The 27,554-nt window shown below is 39.3% G+C and overlaps 1 protein-coding gene across 5 annotated transcripts in view; it reads left to right on the top strand.

Annotated features, from left to right (window-relative positions):
- The window catches only part of ARHGEF9 (Cdc42 guanine nucleotide exchange factor 9), a gene marked incomplete at both ends in the record, with an annotated part of 219,229 nt that overhangs the window by 114,038 nt on the left and 77,637 nt on the right, over positions 1 to 27,554 (top strand). For all 5 annotated transcript variants that reach the window (XM_079910060.1, XM_079910058.1, XM_079910059.1 and 2 more), the window contains 2 exons: positions 9,653 to 9,844; positions 24,953 to 25,132. In XM_079910060.1, coding sequence (XP_079766186.1) covers positions 9,653 to 9,844; positions 24,953 to 25,132 — 372 coding nt within the window. The remainder of the gene's footprint in view (positions 1 to 9,652; positions 9,845 to 24,952; positions 25,133 to 27,554) is intronic.

Here is a 27,554-nt window from a genome sequence, read left to right as displayed (position 1 = left end):
GGGTGCATGTGTATTTACAATTGGTGTATCTTCTTCTTGGATTGATCCCTTGATCATTATGTACTGTCCTTCTTTGTCTCTTGAAGTAGACTTTATTTTAAAGTCTATTTTGTCTGATGTGAGAATTGCTACACCTGCTTTCTTTTGATTTCCCTTTGTATGGAATATCTTTTTCCATCCCCTCAGTTTCAGTATGTGTGTGTCCCTAGGTCGGAAGTGTGTCTCTTATAGACAGTATATATACAGGTGTTGTTCTTGTATCCATTTAGCCAGTCTATGTCTTTTTGTTGGAGCATTTCATCTATTTACATTTAAGGTAGTTATCAATATGAATGTTCCTATTACCATTTTCTTAATTGTTTTGGGTTTGTTATTGTAGGTCTTTTCCTTTTCTTGCATTTCCTGCCTACAGAAGTTCCTTTAGTATTTGTTGTAAAGCTGGTTTGGTGGTGCCGAATTCTCTTAGCTTTGCTTCTTTGTAAATATTTTAATTTCTCCATTGAATCTGAATGAGATCCTTGGTGGGCAGAGTAATCTTGGTTGTAGGTTTTTCCATTTCATCACTTTAAATATGTCCTGCCACTCCCTTCTGGCTTGCAGAGCTTTTGCTGAAAGATCAGCTGTTAACCTTATGGGGATTCTGTTGTATGTTATTATTGTTTTTCCCTTGCTGCTTTTCATATTTTTTCTTCGTATTTAATTTTTGATACTTTGAGTATTATGTGTCTTGGCGTGTTTCTTCTTGAATTTATCCTGTATGGGACTCTTTGTGCTTCCTGGACATGATTAATTATTTCCTTCCCATATTAGGGAAGTTTTCAACTATAATCTCTTCCAATATGTTCTTAGTCCCCTTCTTTTCCTCTGGCACCCCTATAATTCGCTAGTTGGTGCATTTCGTGTTGTCCCAGGGGTCACTGAGACTGTCCTCAATGCTTTTTTCTTTATTCTGTTCTGCAGTATATATTTCTACTATTTTATCTTCAATGTCACTTATCCATTCTTCTGCCACAGTTATTCTGCTATTGATTCCTTCTAGTGGATTTTTAATTTCTTTTATTGTGTTGTTCATCCTTGTTTGTTTGGTCCTTATTTTTTCTAGATTCTCGTTAAACATTTCTTATATTTTCACCATTCTATTTCCAAGATTTTGAACCATTTTTACTATGATTACCATGAATTCTTTTCAGGTAGACTGACTACTTTCCCTTCATTTGTTTGGTCTGGTGGGATTTTACCTTGGTTCTTCATCTGCTGTGTGTTCCTCTGGCTTCTATTTTCCTTAACTTACTGTGTTTGTGGTCTCCTTTTTTCAGGCTTCAGGTTCATAATCATTGTTGTTTTTGGTGTCTGCCCCCAGTGGCTAATGTTGCTTCAGTGTGTTATGTAGGCTTCCTATTGGAGGGGCCTGGTGCCTGTGTTCTGGTGGATGAGGCTGGATCTTGTCTTTCTCGTGGGTAGGACCACATCCGGTTTTGTGTGTTCGTGTCTCTGATCTTATTATGATTTTAGGTAGCTTCTCTGCTAATGGGTGGGGTTGTGTTCCTGCTTCCTAGTTGTTTGGCATAGGGTGTCCAACCCTGTAGCTTGCTGGTTATTGAGTGGAGTGGGGTCTTAGCGTTGAGGTGGATATCTCTGGGAGAGCTTTTGCTGTTTGATATTATGTGGTGATGGGAGGTCTCTCGTGGACCAATGTCCTGAACTCGGCTGTCCCACCTCAGAGGCACAGGCCTGATACCCGGCCAGACCACCAATACCCTGTCAGCCACATGGCTCAGAAGTAAAGTGAGATAAAAGGAAAGAAAGAAAAGAAAAGAAAGAAAGAAAGAAGTAAAATAAAATTATTAAAATAAAAAATATTAAAAAAAGAAAGAAGAAAACAACCAAACGATAAAACAAATCCACCAATGATAACAAGTGCTAAAATATTTTTTTAAAAAAAAGAAAGGGGCTTCCCTGGTGGCGCAGTGGTTGAGAGTCCACCTGCCGATGCAGGGGAAGTGGGTTTGTGCCCCGGTCCAGGAGGATCCCACATGCCGCGGAGCAGCTGGGCCTGTGAGCCATGGCCGGTGAGCCTGTGCGTCCGGGGCCTGTGCTCTGCAATGGGAGAGGCCACAGCAGTGAGAGGCCCACGTACAGCAAAAAAAAAAAAAAAAAAAAAAAGAAAGAAAACACACTTCAGACAGAAACTAGGACAAATTGTAAAAGCAAAGCTATACAGACAAAATCACATGAAGAAGCATGCACCTACACACTCCCAAAAATAGAAAAAAGAAAAAAATATATATATTTTAAAAAAAGGAAGAGAGCAACCAGATCAATAAACCAGTCTATCAATGATAATAAACTCTAAATACTAAACTAAAATAAACATAAAGCCAGAAACAAATTAGATGGAGAAAGCAAACTCCAGGTCTACAGTTGCTTCCAATGTCCACCGCCTCAATTTTGGGATGATTCATCATCTGTTCAGTTATTTCACAGATGCAGGGTACATCAAGGTGATTGTGGAGTTTTAATCCACTGCTCCAAAGGCTACTGGGGTAGGTTTCCCTTTTTCTTCTTTGTTAGCACAGCTCCTGGGGTTCAGCTTTGGATTTGGTCCTGCCTCTGCATGCAGGTCGCCTGAGGCATCCGTTCCCCACACAGATAGGACGGGGTTAAAATAGTAGCTGATTAGGGGGTCTGGCTCACTCAGGCCATGGGAGGGAGGGGTACGAAATTGGGTGTAAGTCTGTGGCATCAGAGGCTAGCATGACAATTCACACTCTGTGCTTTTCTGGGGAAATCATCTCTGGATCACGGGACTCTGGCAGTGGTGGGCTGCACAGGCTCCTGGAAGGGGAACTATGGATAGTGACCAGTGCTTGCACACAGGCTTCTTGGAGGCTGCAGCAGCAGCCTTATCATTTCATGCCAATCTCTGGTGTCCACACTGATAGCCATGGCATGTGCCTGACTCTGTAGCTGGTTTAGGTGGTGCTCTGAATCCTCTCTCCTCGCGCCTGGCAAAACAATGATCCCTTGCCTCTTTGGCAGTTCCATACTTTTCCCCGGACTCCCTCCTGGCCTACTGTGGAGCACCAGCCCCCTTCCGGCTGTATTCATGCAGCCAACCTCAGTCCTCTCCCTGGGGTCCTACCTCCAAAGCCTGAGCCTCAGCTCCCAGCCCCCACCTACCCTGGCGGGTGAGCAGAAAAGCCTCTTAGGCTTGTGAGTGCAGGTCACCAGGGATCATTTGCGCAGGAATCTCTCCAATTTGTCCTCTTCACCCCTGTTGCTGAGCTCTCCTCCCTGGCTCCAAAGTTCCCCTCCTCCCACCCAGCCCCATTCTCAGTCAGTGAAGGAGCTTCCTAGTGTGTGGAAACTTTTCCTCCTTCAACCTCCTTCCCAGAGGTGCTGGTCCTGTCCATATTATTTTGTCTCTGTTTTTTTTCATTTTTCTTTTCCCCTACCCAGGTATGTGAGGAGTTTCTTGCATTTTGAAAAGTCTGAGGACTTCTGCCAGTGTTCAGTAGGTGTTCTGTAGGAGTTATTCCACATGGAGATTTATTTCTGATGTATTTGTGGGGAGGAAGGTGATTTCCACGTCTTAGTCTTCCACCATCTTGAAGCTATTCCATGTGTGTATGTTTCTTTGTGTGATTTTGTCTGTTTAGTATTGCTATTACTAGGTAGTTTGGGGTTATATCTGTTTGTTTGTTTTTCTTCCTTTTCTTCTGAGCCATGTGGCTGGCAGGGTCTTGGTGCTCCAGCTGGGTGTTGGGCCTGAACCTGCGAGGTGGGGAGCCGAGTCCAGGTCATTGGACCACCACTAATCTCCTGGCCCCATGTAATACCACTCGGCGAGGGGATAGAAAAAGATATTCCATGCAAATGGAAATCAAAAGAAAGCTGGAGTAGCAATTCTCATATCAGACAAAATAGACTTTAAAATAAAGACTATTAAATAGACAAAGAAGGACACTACATAATGATCAAGGGATCAATCCAAGAAGAAGTTATAACCATTGTAAATATTTATGCACTCAACATAGGAGTACTTCAATACATAGGCAAATGCTAACAGTCAAAAAGGGGAAATCAACAGTAACACAAAAATAGTGGGGCACTTTAACCCCACTTTCAACAGTGGACAGATCATCCAAAATGAAAATAAATAAGGAAACACAAGCTTTAAATGACACATTAGACCAGATGGACTTAATTGATATTTATAAGACATTCCATACAAAAATTACAGAATACACTTTTTTGTCAAGTGGTCATGGAATATTGTCCAGAATAGATCATATCTTGGATCACAAATCAAGCCTTGGTTAATTTAAGAAAATTTGAATTTGTATCAAGTATGCTTACAGCCCACGACACTATGAGACTAGATATTAACTGCAAGAAAAAAACTGTAAAAATTACAAACACATGGAGGCTAAAAATACACTACTAAATAACCAAGAGATCACTGAAGAAATCAAAGAGGAAATCAACAAATACCCAGAAACAAATAACAGTGAAGCACGATGACCCAAAACCTGCGGGATGTAGCAAAAGAGTTCTATAGGGAAGATTATAGCAATAAAATCTCAGCTCAAGAAACAAGAAAAATCTCAAATAAACAGCCTAACCTTACACCTAAAGCAATTACAGAAAGAAGAACAAAAATTAAAAAAAACAAAGTTTGCAGAAGGAAAGAAATCATAAAGATCAGATCAGAAATGAAAAGAAATGAAGGGAAAAATAGCAAAAATCAGTAAACATAAAGCTGATTCTTTGGGAAAAAAAGAATTCATAAACGTATAGCCAGACTCATCACACACAGAAAAGAAGACTCAAATCAACAGAATTAGAAATGAAAATGAAGGAACAACTGACACTGCAGAAATATAAAGGATCATGAGATTACTACAAGCAACTATATGCCAATAAAATGAAAAACCTGGCAGAAATGGAAAAATTCTTAGAAAAGTAATACCTTCCGAGACTGAACCAGGAAAAATAGAAAATATGAACACACCGATCACAAGCGCTGAAATCGAAACTGTGAGCAAAAATCTTCCAACAAACAAAAGCCCAAGGCCAGATGGCTTCACAGGTGAATTCTATTGAATATTTAGAGAAGAGCTAACACGTATCCTTCTCAAACTCTTGTAAAATATAGCAGAGGGAGGAACCCTCCCAAATTCATTCTATGAGGCCACCATCACCCTGATACCAAAACCAGACAAAGATGTCACAAAAAAAGAAAACTATAGGCCAATATCACTGATGAACATAGATTCAGAAATCCTCAACACAATACTAGCAAACAGAATCCAACAGCACATTAGAAGGATCACACAGCAGGATCAAGTGACATTTATACCAGGAATGCAAGGATTCTTCAATATAAGCAAATCAATCATTGTGATTCAGCATATTAACACATTGAAAGATAAATCCATGTGATAATCTCAATAAATGTAGAAATAGCTTTCGACAATATTCAACACCCACTTATGATAAAAAACTCTCCAGAATGGGCATAGAGGGAACCTCCTCAACATAATAAAGGCTATATATGACAAACACACAGCAAACAGCTTTCTCAATGGTGAAAAACTGAAACAATTTCCCCTGAGATCAGGAACAAGACAAGGTTGCCCACTCTCACCACTATTATTCACCATAGTTTATGAAGTTTTAGGCACCGCCATCAGAGAAGAAAAAGGAATAAAAGGATTCCAAATCGTAAAAGAAGTAAAACCGTCACTGTTTGCAGATGACATGATACTATACCTAGAGAATATTAAGGATGCTACCAGAAAACTACTAGAACTAATCAATGAATTTGGTATAGTAGAAGAATATGAAATTAATGCACAGAAGTCTCTTGCATTCCTATACAGTAATGACAAAAAATCTGAAAGAGAAATTAAGAAAACACTCCAATTTACCACTGCAACAAAAAGAATAAAATACCTAGGAATAAACCTACCTAAGGAGACAAATGACCTATACAAAGAAACTGTAAAAAACTGATGAAAGAAATTAAAGATAATACAAACAGATGGAGAGATATACCATATTCTTGCACTGGAAGAATCAACATTGTGAAAATGACTGTACTACCTAAAGCAATCTACAGATTCAATGCAATCCCTATCAAAATACGAATAACATTTTTCACAGAACTAGGATGGAAAATTTTGCAACTTGTATGGAAACAAAAAGACCCTGAATAGCCAAAGCAATCTTGAGAAAGAAAAATGGAGCTGGAGGAATCAGGCTCCCTGACTTCAGACTATCCTACAAAGCTATGGTAATCAAGACAGTATGGTACTGGCACAAAAAATAGAAATATAGTTAAATGGAACAGTATAGAAAGCCCAGAGATAAACCCACACACATATGGTCACCTTATCTTTGATAAAGGAGGCAAGAATATACAATGTTAAAAAGACAGCCTCTTCCTTAAGTGGCCCTGGGAAAACTCGAGAACTACATGTAAAAGAATGAAATTAGAACACTTCCTAACACCATACACAAAAATAAACTCAAAATGGATTAAAGACCTAAATGTAATGCCAGACACTCTCAAACTCTTAGAGGAAAACATAGGCAGAACACTCTATGACATAAATCACAGCAAGAGACTCTTTGACCCACCCCACCTCCTAGAGAAATGGAAATTGAAACAAAAATAAACAAATTGGACCTAATGAAACTTAAAAGCTTTTGCACAGCAGAGGAAACCATGAACAAGACAAAAAGACAACCCTTAGAATGGGAGAAAATTGTTGCAAACCAAACAACTGACAAAGGGTTAATCTCTGAAATATACAAGCAGCTCATCCCACTCAATATCAATAAAACAACCCCATCCAAAAATGGGCAGAAGACCTTAATAGACGTTTCTCCAAAGAAGATATACAGATTACCAACAAACATATGAAAGAATGCTCAACATCACTAATCATTAGAGAAATACAAATCAAAACTACAATGAGGTATCACCTCACACCAATCAGAATGGCCATCATCAAAAAATCCACAAACAATAAATGCTGGAGAGGGTGTGGAGAAAAGAGAAGCCTCTTGCACTGTTGGTGGGAATGTAAATTGATACATGACTATGGAGAACAGTATGGAGGTTCCTTAAAAAACTAAAAATAGAACTACCATATGACCCAGCAATCCCACTACTGGGCATACACTGTGAGAATACCATAATTCAAAAAGAGTCATGTACCACAATGTTCATTGCAGCTCTATTTACAATAGCCAGGACATGGAAGCAACCTAAATGTCCATCAACAGGTGAATGGATAAAGAAGATGTGGCACATATATACAATATAATATTACTCAGCCATAAAAGGAAATGAAATTGAGTTATTTGCAGTGAGGTGGGTGGACCTAGAGTCTGTCATACAGAGTGAAGTAAGTCAGAAAGAGAAAAACAAGTACCGTATGCTAACACGTATATATGGATTTAAAAAAAACAACTCTGATGAACCTAGGGGCAGGACAGGAATAAAGATGCAGACACAGGACTTGAGGACACAGGGAGTGGGAAAGGTAAGCTGGGACAAAGTGAGAGGGTAGCATTGACATATATATGCTACCAAATGTAAAATTGATAGTTATTGGGAAGCCACCGCATAGCACAGGGAGATCTGCTCTGTGATTTGTGACCGCCTACAGTGGTGGGATAGGGAGTGACAGAGGGAGACGCAAGAGGGAGGGGATATGGGGATATATGTATGCATATAGCTGATTCCCTTTGTTATACAGTAGAAACTAATACAACATTGTAAGGCAATTATACTCCAATAAAGATGTTAAAAATAATAGCAAAAACTACCTCGAACCTACAGCAGAGCAACAACAATACAACACACACACACACACAAATAAAGAAAAAAATAAATAAAAATACCAATAGAACAAAGAAACAAAAGAATTTAAAAATGAGAACAGTTAGGACTAGACTAACATAAACAAAAAATTAAAAATAAAAATATAGAACAAACAAATAATGCAAAAAAACATAAAATATACACATAAAACAATCAAAAAAAATAAATAAAAAACAAAGAACACAAGAAAAAAACTCTAACACAACAAAAAAGTAAATTAAAAATAGAAAAATTAACATATATCTTTAAAACTTTTTAATTAAAAATAAAAGAAAAAATAATAAATGCAACACCACCAACAACTGAATAAAATGAAACAAACAAAAATGAATAATAGTAATAATCATATTTTCCTGGGGCCTCCTCTGTTAGCGTCCTTGCTCCCACAGTGAGCCAGAGCCAATCTCCACCTCCCCTGGAAGCCCTCCAATACCTATAGGTGGGTCTCTGGACCTGCTGTGGGCACTGTGGGGCCAGCTCACACTCTGACCTGGCCCGACTCCCACGTTTACTTACCCCTCATAGTCCACTCCTAGGAAGCCTAGACCAGTCTCTGTTGTGGGACCACTCGTCCATTCAGGTATTCCACAGACACAGGATTTACCAAGCTGATCTCGGGGATTTAATCTGCGGCTTGTGCAGCTGCACAGAAAGATTTCTGTTTGTGTTCCTTAGTTGCACTGCCTCTGGGGGTTCCAACAGTTATTTGCCCATTTGGCAGAAGTTCTAGTGTTAGTAAATGAATTTTCATTACTATACAGTCTAGGTGCTCTTTATTTTATTTTTATTTTTTTAATTTTTATTTTATGTTGGAGTATATTTGATTAACAGTGTTGCATTAGTTTCAGGTATATAGCAAAGTGATTGAGTTATACATAAACATGTATCTATTCTTTTCCAAATTCTTTTCCCATTTAAGTTATTACAGAATATTGAGCAGAGTTCCCTGTGCTATACAGTAGGTCCTTGTTGGTTATCTATTTTAAATACAGCATTGTGTACATGTCAATCCCAAACTCCCAATCTATCCCTCTCCCCAACGCTTCCCCCCAGTAACCATAAGTTTGTTTTCTAAGACTGTGAGTCTGCTCTTTAACCTGCTGGGTTTTATGTTTTTGCTGTTTCCCAAGGTAGGTGAGTCTGTGCCTATGCCCCCCAGCAATACCTATCCCTACTGCAAATTGCTACTACAGAGGTGTGGTTCCCACATATACCATGTCTCCACCTTTACCTCTCATTTCTATCTGGTCATTTTATGTGCAATGGCTGTTCAATCAGCCCTCAAGAATTGCTCTCTATATAGGTGTAGATTTGGTGTGTCTATGGTAGGAGGTGAGCTAAGGGTATTCCTATGTCACTATCTTGGACACCTCTCCTCCCAAGATGTGTAATTTAATACATATTTTTTGACACAGCTGTGTTGCCTAGATATGCTCCAGCATGAATGAGTTCTGCTTGCCATAACTCTTTTCTCCTCTGAAACCTTCCTAGCCAGGAAGACACTTATAGATGGTTTAGTCCTACTCTTCTCCACCCTCCATTTTATGGATAGGTCACCATAGGCCTAGAGAGGAATAGACTCATGCCTAGGACCAGCAAGTCACCCTAGAGCCAGGCCAGGCATTCAGTTTAATAGGGCTCTGATTGAAGGTTCTCTGAATACCTGAATAATTTAGTTTGTCCTTTTTCTTCTTGTCTGAAAACTTCTCAAAGAAGGAAGCTGACCTGTTATTCTTCTTCTGCCTGCCTCTACAGCTCTGGGTGAACCAGGAGGATGGGGTGGAGGAAGGGCCCAGTGACGTTCAGAATGGGCACCTGGACCCCAACTCAGACTGCCTTTGTCTGGGCCGGCCACTCCAAAACCGGGACCAGATGCGAGCCAACGTAATCAATGAGATCATGAGCACCGAGCGTCATTACATCAAGCACCTAAAGGACATTTGTGAGGTAGGCCCAGCTATGATGGTGCATGTGAGGGCACTCAGGGTGGGGTAGAGGGCACTTCCATGAAGAAATGACAAGCTTCCTGGGCCGTACCTGTGAAAATCCCAAGATATTAGGAAACACAGCTTGACTAACCTCGTAGATTCTGTTCTGTGGGTGAGACTCCTCCCTTGGGGTTTCTCAGTCTCTCTGTTTATTTCTCCCCTTTTTGCTATCTACCTGTCTGTCTAACTTTCATATTCATATTCCCTCTCCCCACCCTCTCTCTCTGCCTCCCTCTGTCCCCTCTGCTGGAAACTCTATCCCTATCCTCTTGTTTTCTGATCCAGTTGTTGCCACCCCATGTAAGGGCCTGACTTCATTACAGCAAAACACATTTCCTGCCAAGCCAGTGGTTTACAAACTTGAGTGTGCACCAAAGTCCCTGGGCTAGCTTGTTAAGCATGCAGATTCCAGCCCTCTTTGACCCCACCCCCCACGCAAAGTTGTGAATTCTCAGCCTGGGATAAAACACGGAAATCTCTATGTTTTGCAAGTATCCCTGGTAATACTTGTCTTCCACTATGCCACTCTGCCCTCCAGTGACTGTGGCTCCACATTGTCTAACTCCATCCCTTCCATCTTTCTGACCTGAGTGAGGATGAGAACCTTTTTTTTCTCACACTGCCTTGAGTCCAGCAGAGACAAGTTGGCATTTTCAAAGGACCTTTTACTAAACGGTATGAGAAAACCAATGAGAGATAGAGAAAATAATGTTTTTAGAAGGATTTCTCTCCCCCCCCCCTCACACACACACTATAGCGTTATGCTTGACCCAGTGAAAAACTCTACCTTGAATATTTTCATCCCCTTTATTCCAGATAAGAGATCAGGTCCTACTTTCTGTCCTCCAGACCTACTGATTAGGTCCAGGACCCACTCTGTAATCAATGGTATAGCTCTGACATTTTTCAAAGTTCTTGTTTCTTTAGAGCAGTGCTGCCTAATAGGAAGCAGTGCTTCCTGCAGTGATGAAAATGTTCTGTATCTGCAGTCTCCATTACAGTAGCCACTGATCAGATATCTGTGGCTGTTGAGCACTTGAGATGTGGCTAGTATGACTGAGAAATGGAATTTTAAATTTTATTTCATTTTAATTTAAATAGCCACACGTGACTAATAGCAACCACATCGGACAGTGCAGCTCTGAAAAGATCAAGACCATGGACTTTGGGCCTTAACTTTCTTCACCTAAATTCATTTTTTCACCCCTTCCAGACAGGTTAAAGGTTATCTCCTCCCCCTTCCCCAAGGCAGTAAGGTAGGGTAGAAAGAACAAGGGCTCTGTGGACATGGAGTGCTGGCTTTCACATCTTAACTTAGTCACTAATTAACCCTGTGGCCTTGAAGGTGCCTCTTAACTCCTCTAACCTTTGATTTTATGACTTGTCCAGTAGGCTTCATTTTACCAACCTCTTAACTTTATTGAGGAAATGAAGTAAATCTAATATTGTAAGTATTTGGGAAAAGGTAGTTTTCCTTTTCTTCCTTCCCTTTTCATCTATTCACCTATCCATCATTGTCTCTCTTTTATCTTTTTCTGTTCCTCCTACCTCCATACAAATGGTTGATATATTTTTTAATTACCCTCTCGAATATGTTACGTGGCATTGGGCATCAAACCGCTGATATGTCATTCATTCCACAAACATTTAGTGGAGTTCTGCTCCATGCTAGGCCTTGGACATAGCTCCTACACTCAAACTGTTCTGCCTTAGACCAATAGCATCTGAATCACCTGGGAGCTGGTTAGAAATGCAGAATCTTTAATTCCACTCCAGACCTGAATTCAAATCTACATTTTAACAAGGTTCACATTTGACTTACAATACATATTAAAGTTTGAGGAGCACTGCTGTAAAATGGTAGCTATCTTACACTATTTATAATAGCAGGACATGGAAGCAACCTAAATGTCCATCAACAGAGGAATGGATAAAGAAGATGTGGTACATATATAAATGGAATATTACTCAGCCATAGAAAAGAAATAATGCCATTCACAGCAACATGGATGGACCTAGAGATTGTCATACTGAGTGAAGTAAGTCAGACAGAGAAAGAGAAACAACATATGATATCACTTGTATGTAGAATCTTAAAAAAGGCTACAAATGAACTTATCTATAAAACAGAAATAGAGTTACAGGTGTACAAAATACATTTATGGTTACTGCAGGGTAAGGCAGGGGATGGATAAATTGGAAGATTGGGATTGACACATACACACTACTAATAGAATAGATAACTAATAAGGACCTACTGTATAGCACAGGGAACTCTACTCAATATTCTGTAATGGCCTATATGGGAAAAGAAGCTGAAAAAGAGTGGATATATGTATATGTATAACAGATTCACTTTGCTGTACACCTGAAACTAACACAACATTGTAAATCAACTATACCTCAATAAAAAACTTTTTTAAATGATAGCTATCTTATAATGTCATAAGGTCTATAATACAAGTTAGTACAGTCTGGTCTTTACCCAGCAGCCAAGGGATGGTATCAATACCTAAGTCCTTCATATCACTCCTCTGCTTAAAACTTTCCAATGGCTCACCTTTCCTTCCTGAGTAAAAGCCAAAATTCCCATTATTACTTACAAAGCCCTGTGTGATCAACCCTTCCTTACCTCTGTGACTTCATCTCTTGCTCTTTTCCCACATGCTCTCATTACTTTAGCCACATGGCCTAATTGCTGTTCCTTAAAAAGGCCTGACACACTCCCCCCTCATAGCCTTTCCACTGGCTTTCCCTTCTGCCTAAATCACTATTCCCTCAAATGTCTATGTGGCTCCATTTCTCACCTCCTTCAAGGCTTCACTCAAATATCATCGCCTTGAGACCTTCCCTGACTATTCTATCTAAAATTGTAACCATGTACTATCTTGTTTTATTTTTCTCCATTGCACTTACTGCTTTCTGACTTATTATATATTTTGCTTTTATGTTTTGTTTATTGCCTTTCTCCCCTACTAGAAAGTAAATTCCATGAGGGAAAGGGGTTTTTTTTATTGATTTACTGATACATCCTCAACATCTAGCACAGTGCTTGGCAGATGGTAGATGCTCAATAACTACTTTTGGAAGTTGGAATTAAATATAAGTGCTCACATGCATGTACTATTTTGGCAAAGTACATTCACATCTTATGCCATTTGATTTTCAGACAGGAAATAGGTTGTTATTGTTATTCCTATTTTCTAGATCAACAGTCTGAGTCTCTAATAGGCAAAATTACTTTCCCAGAGTTCTCAGGCACTGACCCAGTGGGAGTCTTAGTCTTAGAAGGATTTTGTTCCCAACTACCAAACATCTTGGCCTCTTCCTACAGGGCATGGGCTCAGAACAGCAATGCAAGTATTTATCCTTCCAAAAGAGAGAATGCTATGACCCTGTTTTGAGGAATTGCCTAATCCAGCCAACCTAAGCAAAGCTTTTGTTGGTGTTCTGCAAGTTTCATATCTCTTTATTATTCTTGATGCTGAAGCTAAGTGTTTAAATGGGAATGGGAAGTATCTCTTTGTCCCATCCTTCAACCACAGATGTCAAAGGAACGTTTAGCTAGAGCAAAAGAAGGGTAAAGAAAGCTGTGTGTTGATGGGCCAGAAGGCAGTATTTTAGCTCAGGGTTGTGTTACCTAAACCAAAAGCTATGAGGAACAATATGATTTATAAGAAGAATATCAAAACCAGAATTGGGAGTTCCAGGTTCAGGTCCCACCTTAGTCACAAACTGACTGAGGAATGTCAGGTGAATCTTTTCCATCCTGGACCTTGTTCCCCAACTCTAAAATTAGCAGGTTGGTAGAGTTGCTCTTTAAGTGTTGTCTGACTCTTACTTTCTCTGATTCTGTGAGATCTAGGTATGCTTTCACTAAAGAACGCTGTGGTAGTGATCCATGATTCTGCATGTTTTGCCATTTCCTCCTTGATACCCATGGAGGCATGTTTTACTCAGGCATGAATGTGTTAACAAGGCATAATCTACTCTTTCTGTAGGTTAAGGGAGATCACTTAATACTGCATTCAGTATAGGAAAAAGCCACTATCTATTAGAAAATATTTATTAATTTATTTATTTATTCATTCATTCATTTATTAATTACTCCTGGGAACAGAAAATGCCTCACAAACATTTAAGTTACAATACCTTCATTTTACAAATGAGGAAGTAGGAAATAGAGTTATTTTTATCAAAGTTATTCAGTGAAGCCAGTAAAAGAAAATATATTTTTTAATGAGTTCTCTGAAAAGATGACATTCTTCTTTCTAAATCCAGACAGTGGGATAAAAGAGTACTGGCTTAATTCTAGGTCACCTGGACCAATGATTGGTGATATTACCTCTTGTAATCTTAGAAATAATATTATGATCAGGGAGACTGAGACACAGGGCAAGCAAAGTTAAATATGCCTTATAAAGTTGCCTCATCTGCCTCTCTGAGGAAGATCATCTCAGTCATCTGATATCTATGAAATAAATTCTGTCCTCAAATGCGTCCAGAAAAGCTGGAACTAGCTTTCCTCAGTCATTCGTATTACTGTCTTATACCCTTCACCATCAAGAAATTCTTGCTAGGTCTAATAGAGTTTATCATACTATAGCTTCAAGACATTTGCATTTGATATATTTAAGCCTGGAGTTTTCAAACTTACTGTTTTTTTTTCTTTCTGTTAATTGCCTATTCTGATGATTTCCAATGGTCTTTACATCTTGGTGTATACATCGAAAATAATACATTGTATAAAACAGTAATATTTGTATAGCATACTAAAGTAAAAGGATGAGGCAGCTCATTGGCCTGAAGTGACCAGCCCAGGGATTTCTGGCTGCTCTAGGCCCTACCTATCTATACCACCTGGACATTCAAGGCCCTGTTCCCATCCTTTGCCCATTTTCCCATTGTTTCTCATATTTTTCTTGCTGATTTATAGGAGTTCCTTGTATATTCCAGATATTAATCCCTTGTCAGTTTTCCAAGTTGCAAATAGTCTTCTTCCTGTCATCCTCTTATTTTTTAATGGTTTTGTTTAATTTGAAAAAAAGACATCCTGAATAAAAGAAGAAAAGAAAACTAACAATTTAAGAATTCTGCTGCTAACTTACCTTTTGTCATCATTAGCATGAGAAGAGCTAGTCATTTTGCAGTTATTCAACATATATCTATTGAGCAGCAACTATATGCCAGGTACTATATTAAACTCTAGAGATACAGCTGTGAACAGAACAACCATGGTCATCATTCCCTAGTTTTATTAAAATTATTTTCAAGACGTTTATCAGGTCCCCTGTCAGGTCTTAGGCTTCCAGGCAAAACAGTACATGATATCTCTAGAGAGTCAAGAGCTGAATGGGGCCCTGGAAATCTTTTCTGATATATGCATTTTAGAGATGGGGACACTGAAGTCCAGACTTGCAAGAGCCTTTCCCTAAAGGGTTTTTCAAACCCTAGGTGATCCAGAGGTTCTTTGATCCACCTTATTTCCCTGCGATCTTTGGAATCTTCCCTGGAGGTCATGGGGTCAATTTGTATCCCATATCAAGGCACTAATTCTATTGGTTTGGGCAAAAGGTTCGTTCATTTTATCCATAAGATGGCTCTAGTAGCACTTAGTTGTCTTTAACATAATTTGAAACAATTTTGTTAGAATGTATGTGATAGCTGTCATATCAGTGTACATTTTAAAAAAGACATCAAAATTGGTGAATTTTTGTGTGGCCATTTTAATATTGAAGATGGAAGAAAAAAAGCAACATTTTTGGCATATTATGCTTTATTATTCCAAGAAAGGTAAAAACGCAACTGAAACACGCAAAGATTTTTGCAGTGTATGGAAAAGTTGCTGTGACTGATTGAACGTGTCGAAAATGGTTTGTGAAATTTTGTGCTGGTGATTTCTTGCTGGATGAAGCTCCATGGTCAGGTGGACCAGTTGAAGTTAATAGCGATCAAATCGAGACATTAATTGAGAATAATCAACATTATACCACGTGGGAGATAGCCGACATACTCAAAATATACAAATCAAGCATTGAAAATCATTTGCACCAGCTTGGTTATGTTATAATCGCTTTGATGTTTGGGTTCCACATAAGTTAAGTGAAAAAAACCTTCTTGACCATATTTCTGCTTGTGATTCTCTACTTAAACATAATGAAAATGTTCCATTTTTAAAACAAATTGTGACAGGCAATGAAAAGTGGATACTGTACAATAATGTGGAATGAAAGAGATCGTGGGGCAAGTGAAATGAAACACCACCAACCACACCAAAGGCTGGTCTTCATCCAAAGAAGGTGACGTTGTGTATATGGTGGGATTAAAAGGGAGTCCTCTATTATGAGCTCCTTCCAGAAAGCCAAACGATTAATTCCAAGTACTGCTCCTAGTTAGACCAACTGAAAGCAGCGCTCGACAAAAAAGCATCCAGAATTAGTCAACAGAAAATGCATAATCGTCTATCAGGATAATGCAAGACCTCTTGTTTCTTTGATGACCAGGCAAAACCTGTTACAGCTTGGCTGGGAAGTTCTGATTCATCTGCCAAATTCACCAGACATTACACCTTTGGATTTGCATTTGTTTTTGTCTTTACAAAATTCTCTTAATGGATAAAATTTCAATTCCCTGGAAGACTGTAAGAGGCACCTGGAACAGTTCTTTGCTCAAAAAGATAAAAAGATTTGGGAAGATAGAATTACGAAGTTGTCTGAAAAATGGCAGGTGATAGTGGAACAAAAGGGTGAATACATTGTTCAATAGTTCTTGGGGAAAATGAAAAATGTGTCTTTTATTTTTACTTAAAAACCGAAGGCACATTTTGGCCAATCCAATAGCTCAACGCATTAGATCTAGACTTAAATCAACCCTCGTGGGTTTTGAAACAGAGTGAAATAAATAGTCAACCTTCCTTGCCTATTACCATGGCAGTCCCAGGGCGAATTCATGCCTTTTGTGATTGATTTGATAACGCCTACTGTAATGCCTTCATACTCATGCCCACTTTACTCCTAGGACAGGTGAGGCTCTCAAAAACTACCTCTGTTCAATCAGTTCACACCCACTGCCATATCACCCTATTCTCTTTTACTGTGCAGATGGAGTTAGAGGGCATTTGAAGCATGCTTAACAGTAATATCTATAGACCCCTTCTGCTCCCTATGCCCTGTAATAGGCCTTCAGAGGTCTTCTGAGTCTTCTCTTCTCCAGGACAAACAGCCCTGGTTCCTTCTACCATTCTTCATGGTGTTGCTTTTCAGGGATCTCTCTACCCTGCTGACTTCCCACTGTCTCTGTATCCTTTACTCCATGTTCCTCTGAAAATAGGGCTCAGAATTGAATGCTGCTCCCCTGCAGGGGTGTGATTACCTTCCTATGACTTCTCATTCCACCCTCTCAATCTGTTTCTTCTTCATCCCTAACTGAAAATGACATTAGTTTTTTTTTTTTTTTGGCAGTCATATTCTACTGCCAACTCATCTTAACTTACATGCCCTTGGGGGGAGACCTTCAGATGGTGGAGGAGTAACACATGGAGATCACCTTCCTCCCCACAAATACATCAGAAATACATCTACATGTGGAACAACTCCTACAGAACACCTACTGAACGCTGGCAGAAGACATCAGACTTCCCAAAAGGCAAGAAACTCCCCACGTACCTGGGTAGAGCAAAAGAAAAAAGAAAAAACAGAGACAAAAGAATAGGGACAGGACCTGCACCTGTTGGAGGGAGCTGTGAAGGAGGAACAGTTTCCACACACTAGGAAGCACCTTCACTGATGGGGACAGGGCGTGCCGGGGGGTAAGTTTCGGAGCCACAGAGGAGAGTGCAGCAACAGGGGTGCAGAGGGCCAAGTGGAGAGATTCCAGAAAAGAAGATGGGTGCTGACCAGCACTCACCAGCCCAAGAGGCTTGTCTGCTCACCCGCTGGAGCTGGTGGGGGCTGGGAGCTGAGGCTCGGGCTTCGGAGGTCAGATCCCAGGGAGAGAACTGGGGTTGGCTGCATGAACACAGCCTGAAGGGGGCTAGTGCACCACAGCTAGACTGATTGGAGTACAGGAAAAAGTCTGGAACTGCCTGAGAGGCAAGAGAACATTGTTTCGGGGAGCACGAGGAGAGGGGATTCAGAGCACCGCCTAAATGAGCTCCAGAGACGGGCGCAAGCCACGGCTATCAGTGCAGACACCAGAGATGGGCATGAAATTCTAAGCCTGCTACTGCAGCCACCAAGAAGCCTGTGTGCAAGCAAAGGTCACTATCCACAACTCCTCTCCCAGGAACCTTTGCAGCCCACTGCTGCCAGGGTCCCATGATCCAGGGACGACTTCCCAGGGAGAACACACGGCACACCTCAGGCTGGTGCAACGTCACACAGGCCTCTGCTGCTGCAGGCTAGCCCCGCATTACGTACCCCTCCCTCCCCCCAGCTTGAGTGAGCCAGAGCCCCCTAATAAGCTACTACTTTAACCCCATCCAGTCTGAGCAAAGAACAGATATCCTCAGGCGACCTACATGCAGAGGCGGAGCCAAATCCAAAGCTGCACCCCAGGAGCTGTGTGAACAAAGAAGAGAAATGGTTATTTCTCCCAGCAGCCTCAGGACCAGTGCTTTAAATCTCCACAGTCAACTTGATGTACCCTGTATCTCTGGAATACCTGAATAGACAATGAATAATCCCAAAAGTGAGGCGGTGGACTTTGGGAGCGACTGTAGACTTGGGGTTTGCTTTCTGCATCTAATTTGTTCCTGACTTTAGGTTTATCTTAGTTTAGTATTTAGAGTTTATTATCATTGATAGATTTCTTTATTGATTTGGTTGTTCTCTTCCACCTTTTATATATATATATATATATATATATATATATATATATATATATATATATATATATATATATACACACATATATAATTTGCTCCTTTTTCACTTTTTGTGAGTGTGTATGTATATGCTTCTTTATGTGATTTTGTCTGTATAGCTTTGCTTTTAACCTTTGTCCTAGGGTTCTGCCTGTCTGCTTTTTTTTTAGTATAGTTTTTAGCACTTGTTATCATTGGTGGATGTGATTTTTGGTTTGGTTGCTCTCTTCCTTCTTTTTTTAATTACTTTTTATTTTTATTGTGATAACTTTATTTCATTTTATTTTCTTTTTTTCCTTTCTTTCTCTTTTCTCCCTTTTCTTCTGAGCTGTGTGGTTGACAGGGTCTTAGTGCTCTGGCTGGGTGTCAGGCCTGTACCTCTGAGGTGGGAGAGCTGAGCTCAGGACATTGGTCCACCAGAGACCTCCTAGCTCCATGTAATATCAAATGGCGAAAGTTCTTCCAGAGATATCCATCTCAATGCTAAGACACAGCTCCATGCAATGACCAGCAAGCTACATTGCTGGGCACCCTATACCACACAACTAGCAAGACAGGAACACAACCCCACCCATTAGCAGAGAGGCTGCCTAAATCATAAAAGGTGACAGATACCCCAAAACACACCACCAGAAGTGGATCTGCCCACCAGAAAGACAAGATCCAGCCTCATCCACCACAACATAGGCACTAGGCCCCTCCACCAGTAAGCCTACACTACCCACTGAACCAACCATAGCCACTGGGGGCAGACACCAAAAACAACAGGAACTACAAACCTGCAGCCTGTGGAAAGGAGACACCAAACATAGTAAGATAAGCAAAATGAGAAGACAGAGAAACACACAGCAGATGAAGGAGCAAGGTAAAAACACATCAGACCAAACAAATGAAGAGGAAATAGACAGTATGCCTGAAAAAGAATTCAGGATAGTGACAGTAAAGATATCCAAAATCTTGGAAATAGAATAGAAAAAATACAAGGAATGTTTAACAAGGACCTAGAAGAACTAAACAGCAAACAAACAATGGTGAACAACACAATAAATGAAATTAAAAATTCTCTAGAAGGAAGCAATAGCAGAATAACTGAGGCAGAAGAACGGATAAGTGACATGGAAGATAAAATAGTGGAAATAACTACCGCAGAGCAGAATAAAGAAAAAAGAATGAAATGAATTGAAGACAGTCACAGAGACCTCCGGGACAACTTTAAATGCAACAACATTCAAATTACAGGGGTCACAGAAGAAGAGAAAAAGAAAGGGACTGAGAAAATATATGAAAAGATTATAGTTGAAAACTTCCCTAATATAGGAAAGGAAATAGTCAGTCAAGTCCCGGAAGCACAGAGAGTCCCATACAGGATAAATCCAAGGAGCAACATGCCAAAAAACATATTAGTCAAACTGTCAAAAATTAAATACAAAGAAAAAACATTAAAAGGGAAAAACAGCAAATAACATACAAGGGAATCCCCATAAGGTTAACAGCTGACCTTTCAGCAGAAACTCTGTAAGCCAGAAGGGAGTGGCAGGACATATTTAAAATGATGAAATGGAAAGACCTACAACCAAGATTAGTCTACCCACCAAGGATCTCATTCAGATTCGACAAAAAAATTAAAACCTTTAAAGACAAGCAAAAGCTAAGAGAATTCAACACCACCAAACCAGTTTACAACAAATGCTAAAGGAACTTCTCTAGGCAGGAAACACAAGAGAAAGAAAAGGCCTACAATAACAAACCCAAAGCAATTAAGAAAATGGTAATAGGAACATACATACCAACAGCTACCTTAAATGTAAATGGATTAAATTATCCAACCAAAAGGCATAGACTGGCTGAATGGATACAAAAACAAGAGCCATATATATACTGTCTACAAGAGAGCCACTTCAGACCTAGGGACACACACATACTGAAAGTGAGGGGATGGAAAAAGATATTCCATGCAAATGCAAATCAAAAGAAAGCTGGTATAGCAATTCTCATGTCAGACAAAATAGGCTTTAAAATAAATACTATTACAAGAGACTAAGAAGAACACTACATAATTATCAAGGGATCAATCCAAGAGGAAGATATAACAACTGTAAATATTGATGAACCCAACATAGGAGCACATCAATACGTAAGGCAAATGCTAACAGCCATAAAAGGGGAAATCAACAGTAATGCAATCATAGTAGGGGACTGTAACACCACACTTACACCAATGGACAGATCATCCAAAATGAAAACAAATAAGGAAACACAAACTTTAAATGATACATTAAACAAGATGGACTTAATTGATATTTATAGGACATTCCATCCAACAACAACAGAATAAACTTTCTTCTCATGTGCTCATGGAACAGTCTGCAGGATAGAGCATATCTTGGGTCACAAATCAAGCATTGGTACATTTACAAAAATTGAAATTGTATCAAGTGTCTTTTCTGACCACAATGGTATGAGACTAGATATCAATTACAGGAAAAAAGTTTGTTAATACATGGAGGCTAAACAATACACTACTAAATAACCAAGAGATCAGTGAAGAAATCAAAGAGGAAATCAAAAAATACCTAGAAACAAATGACAATGAAAACATGACAACCCAAAACCTATGGGATGCAGCAAAAGAAGTTCTAAAAGGGGAGTTTATAGCCATACAATCCTACCTCAAGAAACAAGAAACATCTCAAATAAACAAGCTACCCTTATACCTAAAGCAATCAGAGAAAGAAGAACAAAAACCCCCAAAGTTAGCAGAAGGAAAGAAATCATAAAGATCAGATCAGAAATAAATGAAAAAGAAATGAAGGAAACAGTAGCAAAGATCAATAAAACCCAAAGCTGGTTCTTTGAGAAGATAAGCAAAATTGATAAACCATTAGCCAGAGTCATCAAGGGAAAAAGGGAAAAGATGCAAAGCAATAGAATTAGAAATGAAAACGGAGAAGTAACAACTGACACTGTGGAAATACAAAGGATTATGAGAGACTACTACAAGCAACTATATGCCAATAAAATGGACAGCCTGGAAGAAATGGACAATTTCTTAGAAAAGCACAACCTTCTAAGACTGAACCTGGAAGAAATAGAAAATATAAACACATATCACAAGCACTGAAATGGAGACTGTGATTTAAAATCTTCCGAAAAACAAAAGCCCAGGACCAGATGGCTTCACAGGCAGAATCTATTCAAACATTTAGAGAAGAGCTAATACGTATCCTTCTCAAACTCTTCCAAAGTATAACAGAGAGAGGAACACTCCCAAGCTATGAGGCCAGCATCACCCTGATATTGAAACCAGAGAAAGATGTCACAAGGAAAGAAAACTACAGGCCAATATCACTGATGAACATAGATGCAAAAATCCACAACAAAATACTAGCAAACAGAATCTAACAGCATATTAAAAGGATCATACACCATAATCAAGTGGGGTTTATCCCAGGCATGGAAAGATTCTTCAATATATGCAAATCAATCAGTGTGACAAACCATATTAAAAAACTGAAGGAGAAAAACCATGTGATTATCTTAATAGATGCAGGAAACGATTTCAACAAACTTCAACACCCATTTATGATAAAAATTCTCCAGAAAGTAGGCATAGAGGTAACTTATCTCAACCTAATAAAGGCTGTATATGACAAACCCACAGCCAACTTCATTCTCAATGGTGAAAACTGAAACCATTTCCATTAAGATGAGGAAGAAGACAAGGTTTTCCACTCTCACCACTATTATTCAACATAGCTTTGGAAGTCTTACCCACAGCAGTTAGAGAAGAAAAAGAAATAAAAGGAATCCAAATCGGAAAAGAAGAAGTAAAGCTGTCACTCTTTGCAGATGACATGATACTATATAGAGAGAATCCTAAAGATGCTACCAGAAAACTACTAGAGTTAATCAATGAATTTGGTAATGTAGCAGGATACAAAATTAATGCACAGAAATCTCTTGCATTCCTTTACACTAATGATGAAAAATCTGAAAGAGAAGTTAAGGAAACAATCCCATATATCATTGCAATGAAAATTAAAAAATAGCTAGGAATGAACCTACCTAAGGAGACAAAAGACCTGTATGCAGAAAAATATAAGACACTGATGAAAGAAATTAAAGATGATACCAACAGATGGAGAGATATACCATGTTCTTGGATTGGAAGAATCAACATTGTGAAAATGACTATACTACCCAAAGCAATCTACAGATTCAGTGCAATCTCTATCAAAGTACCAATGGCATTTTTCACAAAACTAGAACAAAAAATTTCACAATTTATGTGGAAACACAAAAACTCCACATAGTCAAAGCAATCTTGAGAACGAAAAACATACCTGGAGGAATCAGGCTCCCTGACTTCAGACAATACTACAAAGCTACAGTAAACAAGACAGTATGGTGCTGGCAGTAAAACAGCTATATAGATCAGTAGAACAGGATAGAAAGCCCAGAGATTAACCCACGCACCTATGGTCACCTTATTTTTGATAAAGGATTCAAGAATATACAGTGGAGAAAAGACAGCCTCTTCAGTAATTGGTGCTTAGAAAACTGGACAGCTACATGTAACAGAATGAAATTAGAACACTCCCTAACACCATACAGAAAAATAAACTCAAAATGTATTAAAGACCTAAATGTAAGGCCAGACAGTATAAAACTCTTAGAGCAAAGCATAGGCGGAACACTTTATGACATAAATCACAGAAAGAACCTTTTTGACCCACCTGCTAGAGAAACGGAAATAAAAACAAAAATAAACAAATGGGACCTAATGAAACTTAAAAGATTTGCACAACAAAGGAAACCAGAAACAAGATGAAAAGACAACCCTCAGAATGGGAGAAGATATTTGCAAATGAAGCAACTGACAATGGATTAACCTCCAAAATTTATAGGCAGCTCATGCAACTCAATATCAAAAAAAAAAAATCCAAAAATGGGCAAAAGTCCTAAATAGACATTTCTCAAAAGAAGATGTACAGATTGCCAACAAACCCATGAATGAATGCTCAACATCACTAATCATTAGAGAAATGCGAATCAAAACAATAAATAGTAGTATAAATAAATGTCAACACATTATTGGCACAAATTATTAATTTGCAAACTGTTTTAAAGACACTCATTGATGGCTGAATTGGAGGGTAAGAAGAGCTAAGGTAAGTGAGATTTTGGTAGGGGTTGGTAAAGGGCATTGAAGCCAGGGATGAGGATCTTCCTGGAGTATGCCTAAATGACTTCATTGCAAGCTGTGTTAGAGGAGACAAAATGGAGTTAGGACCAGAAGTGATAAGTCATTCACCATAAATGCTCCTCATTAGGGGCCCAACAAGTGTTATAATAATCACATTTAGCTTTTGGATGAAAGCAATTGACCATAATTCATTCTCACCAGAACATTTTCACATGCTAATGATTTCTAATGAGGACAGTGGCCATTAGTTAAAAATCTACACCAGTAGTTTTAGAACGGAACACTGTGTTTGGTTTCTTTTGCCCTGACTTACAATGTGTCCTGAGTCTGATTGTGTTATCTCGGTGCTCTCTTATCAGACCAAGAATCTCTTTCATTGATTCTTCCTTCATCAGTGGCTAGCTGTATTAATTCATCCATTTATTCACAAATGTGTCCTAAATACTTACCCTGTTAAAAACACCATGCCTGGCCACTTGTGAACTTGCTGGCTAAGCTCATCCAAACTCTCTCTCCTAGCCAGCTACCTTAGATGGCTAAGACACCCACTTTAAAGAATGGTTTGGTTTTGTCAATTCCTGTTCCCTTTTGGGAAGTTTTCCTACCTGACCTTTTGGATTGGTCCTATAAGAAATAGAACATTAGAGTTGTGAATCAATCCAGCTAAACCAGTAACTCACTACTAAAGCAAGTGAAAATGTTTGTGTTTAACCAGATTCTGATAAAGGGTCCTATGACTTTTGGGGGTCCTTGTCATAAAAGGCTCTATGCTCTGGAGTCTGCAGTCTGAAGACCTTTGCTTGAGATCCATCTTTCCTAATTATTCACTGGTGGAGTGACTTCCTTCTTTAAACTCCAATCTTCTTGTATGAAAAGTGTAAATGGTTATTCCCTGTCTACTTCATGATACTGAAATAAGGCTCCCAAATGCTCAGGAAGTGGTAAAGCCCCCAGGGAGTGAAGGGCATCCTCAACCTGGGCTTTTGCTTTGTCTGCAGGGCTACCTGAAGCAATGCCGGAAGAGAAGGGACATGTTCAGTGATGAGCAACTGAAGGTGATCTTTGGGAACATTGAAGACATCTACAGGTTTCAGATGGGCTTCGTAAGAGACCTGGAGAAACAGTACAACAATGATGACCCCCACCTCAGCGAGATAGGACCCTGCTTCCTGGAGCACGTAAGCATCTTCCCCTTTGGGGAGGGTTTTGAGAGATGTTTGGAAGCCATGGAAGGAGTCTCTGAGCTATTTGGTTCTGCTCAGTTGCTTTGCCCCATGGTAGGGGATGGATTCCTCTCTGACCCTGATGTTCATCCCCTTGCTAGAGTATGAGGACTTAGGAAGGTACTGTGATTTGTCCAAGGACTCTTCTTCTTTACTGTTCTCCATGCCTTTTTTTTCTCCTTCCAGATAATTATCAGTAGGATTTTTCTTCAACTTCTCTTCTCTGCTCCTATGGGGCTCAGTTTCCATGGGACCCAGTGCTTTGGGAGGGACTCTGAACATATTCATATATTCCAGGAATCTGAGAAAGGAGAGACCATGGTCAGCATGAAACTAGACCCCTGCAAGGCATTTAAGGGAGAACACTAGGGTAGGGGAAGTGACAAGTGTAGGAAAAGGGGCTACATGATTTAGAGGAAGGAACACTAGGAAACAGGGAAGTGAGGATGTGAGTCCTGTCTATAATGATTGTCTGGGTAACTTTGGGTAAGTTCCTTACCGTCTTTGGGCTTCCTCACATGGATTTAAGAAGGTTTCACTTTATACCTCTGTGGTTCTCTAATATCTTTTGTGTCTTATTCACAGGTGACCTAGTTGTTTTGACAACTCTTCTCCCCCGTTTTATAAAGTATTTATTTTTAAAGAGATAATACATGCACATGGTATAAAATTCAAATGACACATGAAAGTGTGCAACTAAGAGTAAGTTTTCTTGCAAATTCTCCTGCTTTTACTATGGGAATGTGTAGTGGGGGGATAACCCTAAGGCCACCCATATGTTCAGTGATTTGCTACAAGTCCCGGGACTCAGCATATAGTCATACTCATGGTTGTGATTTAATACAACTAAAGGATACAAAGCAAAATCAGCAAAAGGAAAAGGCACATGGGGCAAAGTGTGAAGGAAACCAAGTGTAAGTTTCCAAGAGTCCTCTCCCAGTGGAGTCATACAGGATGCACTTAATTCCCCTTGCAATGAGTTGTGACAACACTTTTGAAATGTTGTCCACCAGGGAAAATTATTAGGGACTCAGTGCCCAAGATTTCTATGGGTGGCTGGTCATGTAGGTACCCTCTGCCTAGCATGTACCAAAATTCCAGACTCCCAGAAGGAAAGCAAGTATTCTGCATAAACCACATTGTTCATACAAATAGTTTAGGCACAGTGAGCCACTCTCGTCAGGGAATGGTGAAAAATCTCTTGAGATCCAAGTTCCAAGATGCCAGCCAAGGGCCAACCTTTCAAGCAGGCCTTTTTAGGGATAGCAGTCTCAGGCCTGATATGTTAACTCTTTTTTGCACAGTATTAAACTGGTTCAGCCATTCCAGAAAGCACCTGGGTAGTATTTATCAAAGTTAAGCATGTGTATGATCTTGGGTTCCATTCATGAATATATATCACAGAGAAATTCTCATAGAGGTCCACGAGGGAACATTTACAAGGCTGTTGATTGCATGGCAGTGTTGTGTGTGGTGGAGTGCAGTTAGAAACAACTTAGGTATTTATCACCAGGGTATGGATGAGAAACATAATGGGGGATGCTTACTGTAAGGTATTATATAGCAAGGAACAAGAGACTAGTTGTATGTACCCAATAGCAATGTGTGTAAATATAAATATAGTCTTGAGCTGGGAAAGTAGAATATGGAATAGTGATTCTCAATTGGAGTCTACCCTGTGCATTGTAGGGTGTTTAACAGCATTCCTGGTCTCTATCTACTGGAGGCCAGTAGCAACCTCCTAGTTGTGACAACCCAAAATGTCTCCAGACATTGTCAACTTTACCGAGGGACAAAAAAGAACCACTAATCTATTAAAATGATCATATACTTTTACACTGTAATCTGTTAATGTGGTGAATTTGGTTTGAATAATTTTCATATGTTAAATGAACATTGTATTGCTGGGATAAACCCCACCTAATCATGGTGTATTATCCTTCTTTATGTATTAGTTTGCTTTTTAAAAAATATTAGATTGTTTACCCTCTCTTAATTCAGTTCTAGGATTTATTTTTTTTTAGGATTTCATTCTTTATCATCTTGGTTTAGGTATAATTTACAAACAATAAAATTCACCAAATGTCTACTTCGATGGGTTTTGACAGGTGCATATAGTTGTGTAACTACCACCGTAATCAAGATATGGAACATCTCTATCACTTCATCAAGTTCTAATGTTCTCCCCTTGTTGTCAGTCTTTGCTCTCACCCTTGCCCTTGGCAAACACTGATCTGCATTCTGTCACCATAATTTTGTTTTTTTAGAATGTCATATAAATGGAATAATGCAATAGTGATATTTTGTTTAGCTTCTTTCACTTAATTTCTTTGATATCCATCCATATTTTTGCATGTATTAGTAGTTGGTTATTTTT

This window comes from Stenella coeruleoalba (assembly GCF_951394435.1).
Source record: "Stenella coeruleoalba genome assembly, chromosome: X".
NCBI classification, from domain to species: domain Eukaryota; kingdom Metazoa; phylum Chordata; class Mammalia; order Artiodactyla; family Delphinidae; genus Stenella; species Stenella coeruleoalba.
The sequence above is the reverse complement of the archived record's forward strand: the minus strand, read 5'-3'. Positions and strand labels throughout refer to the sequence as shown.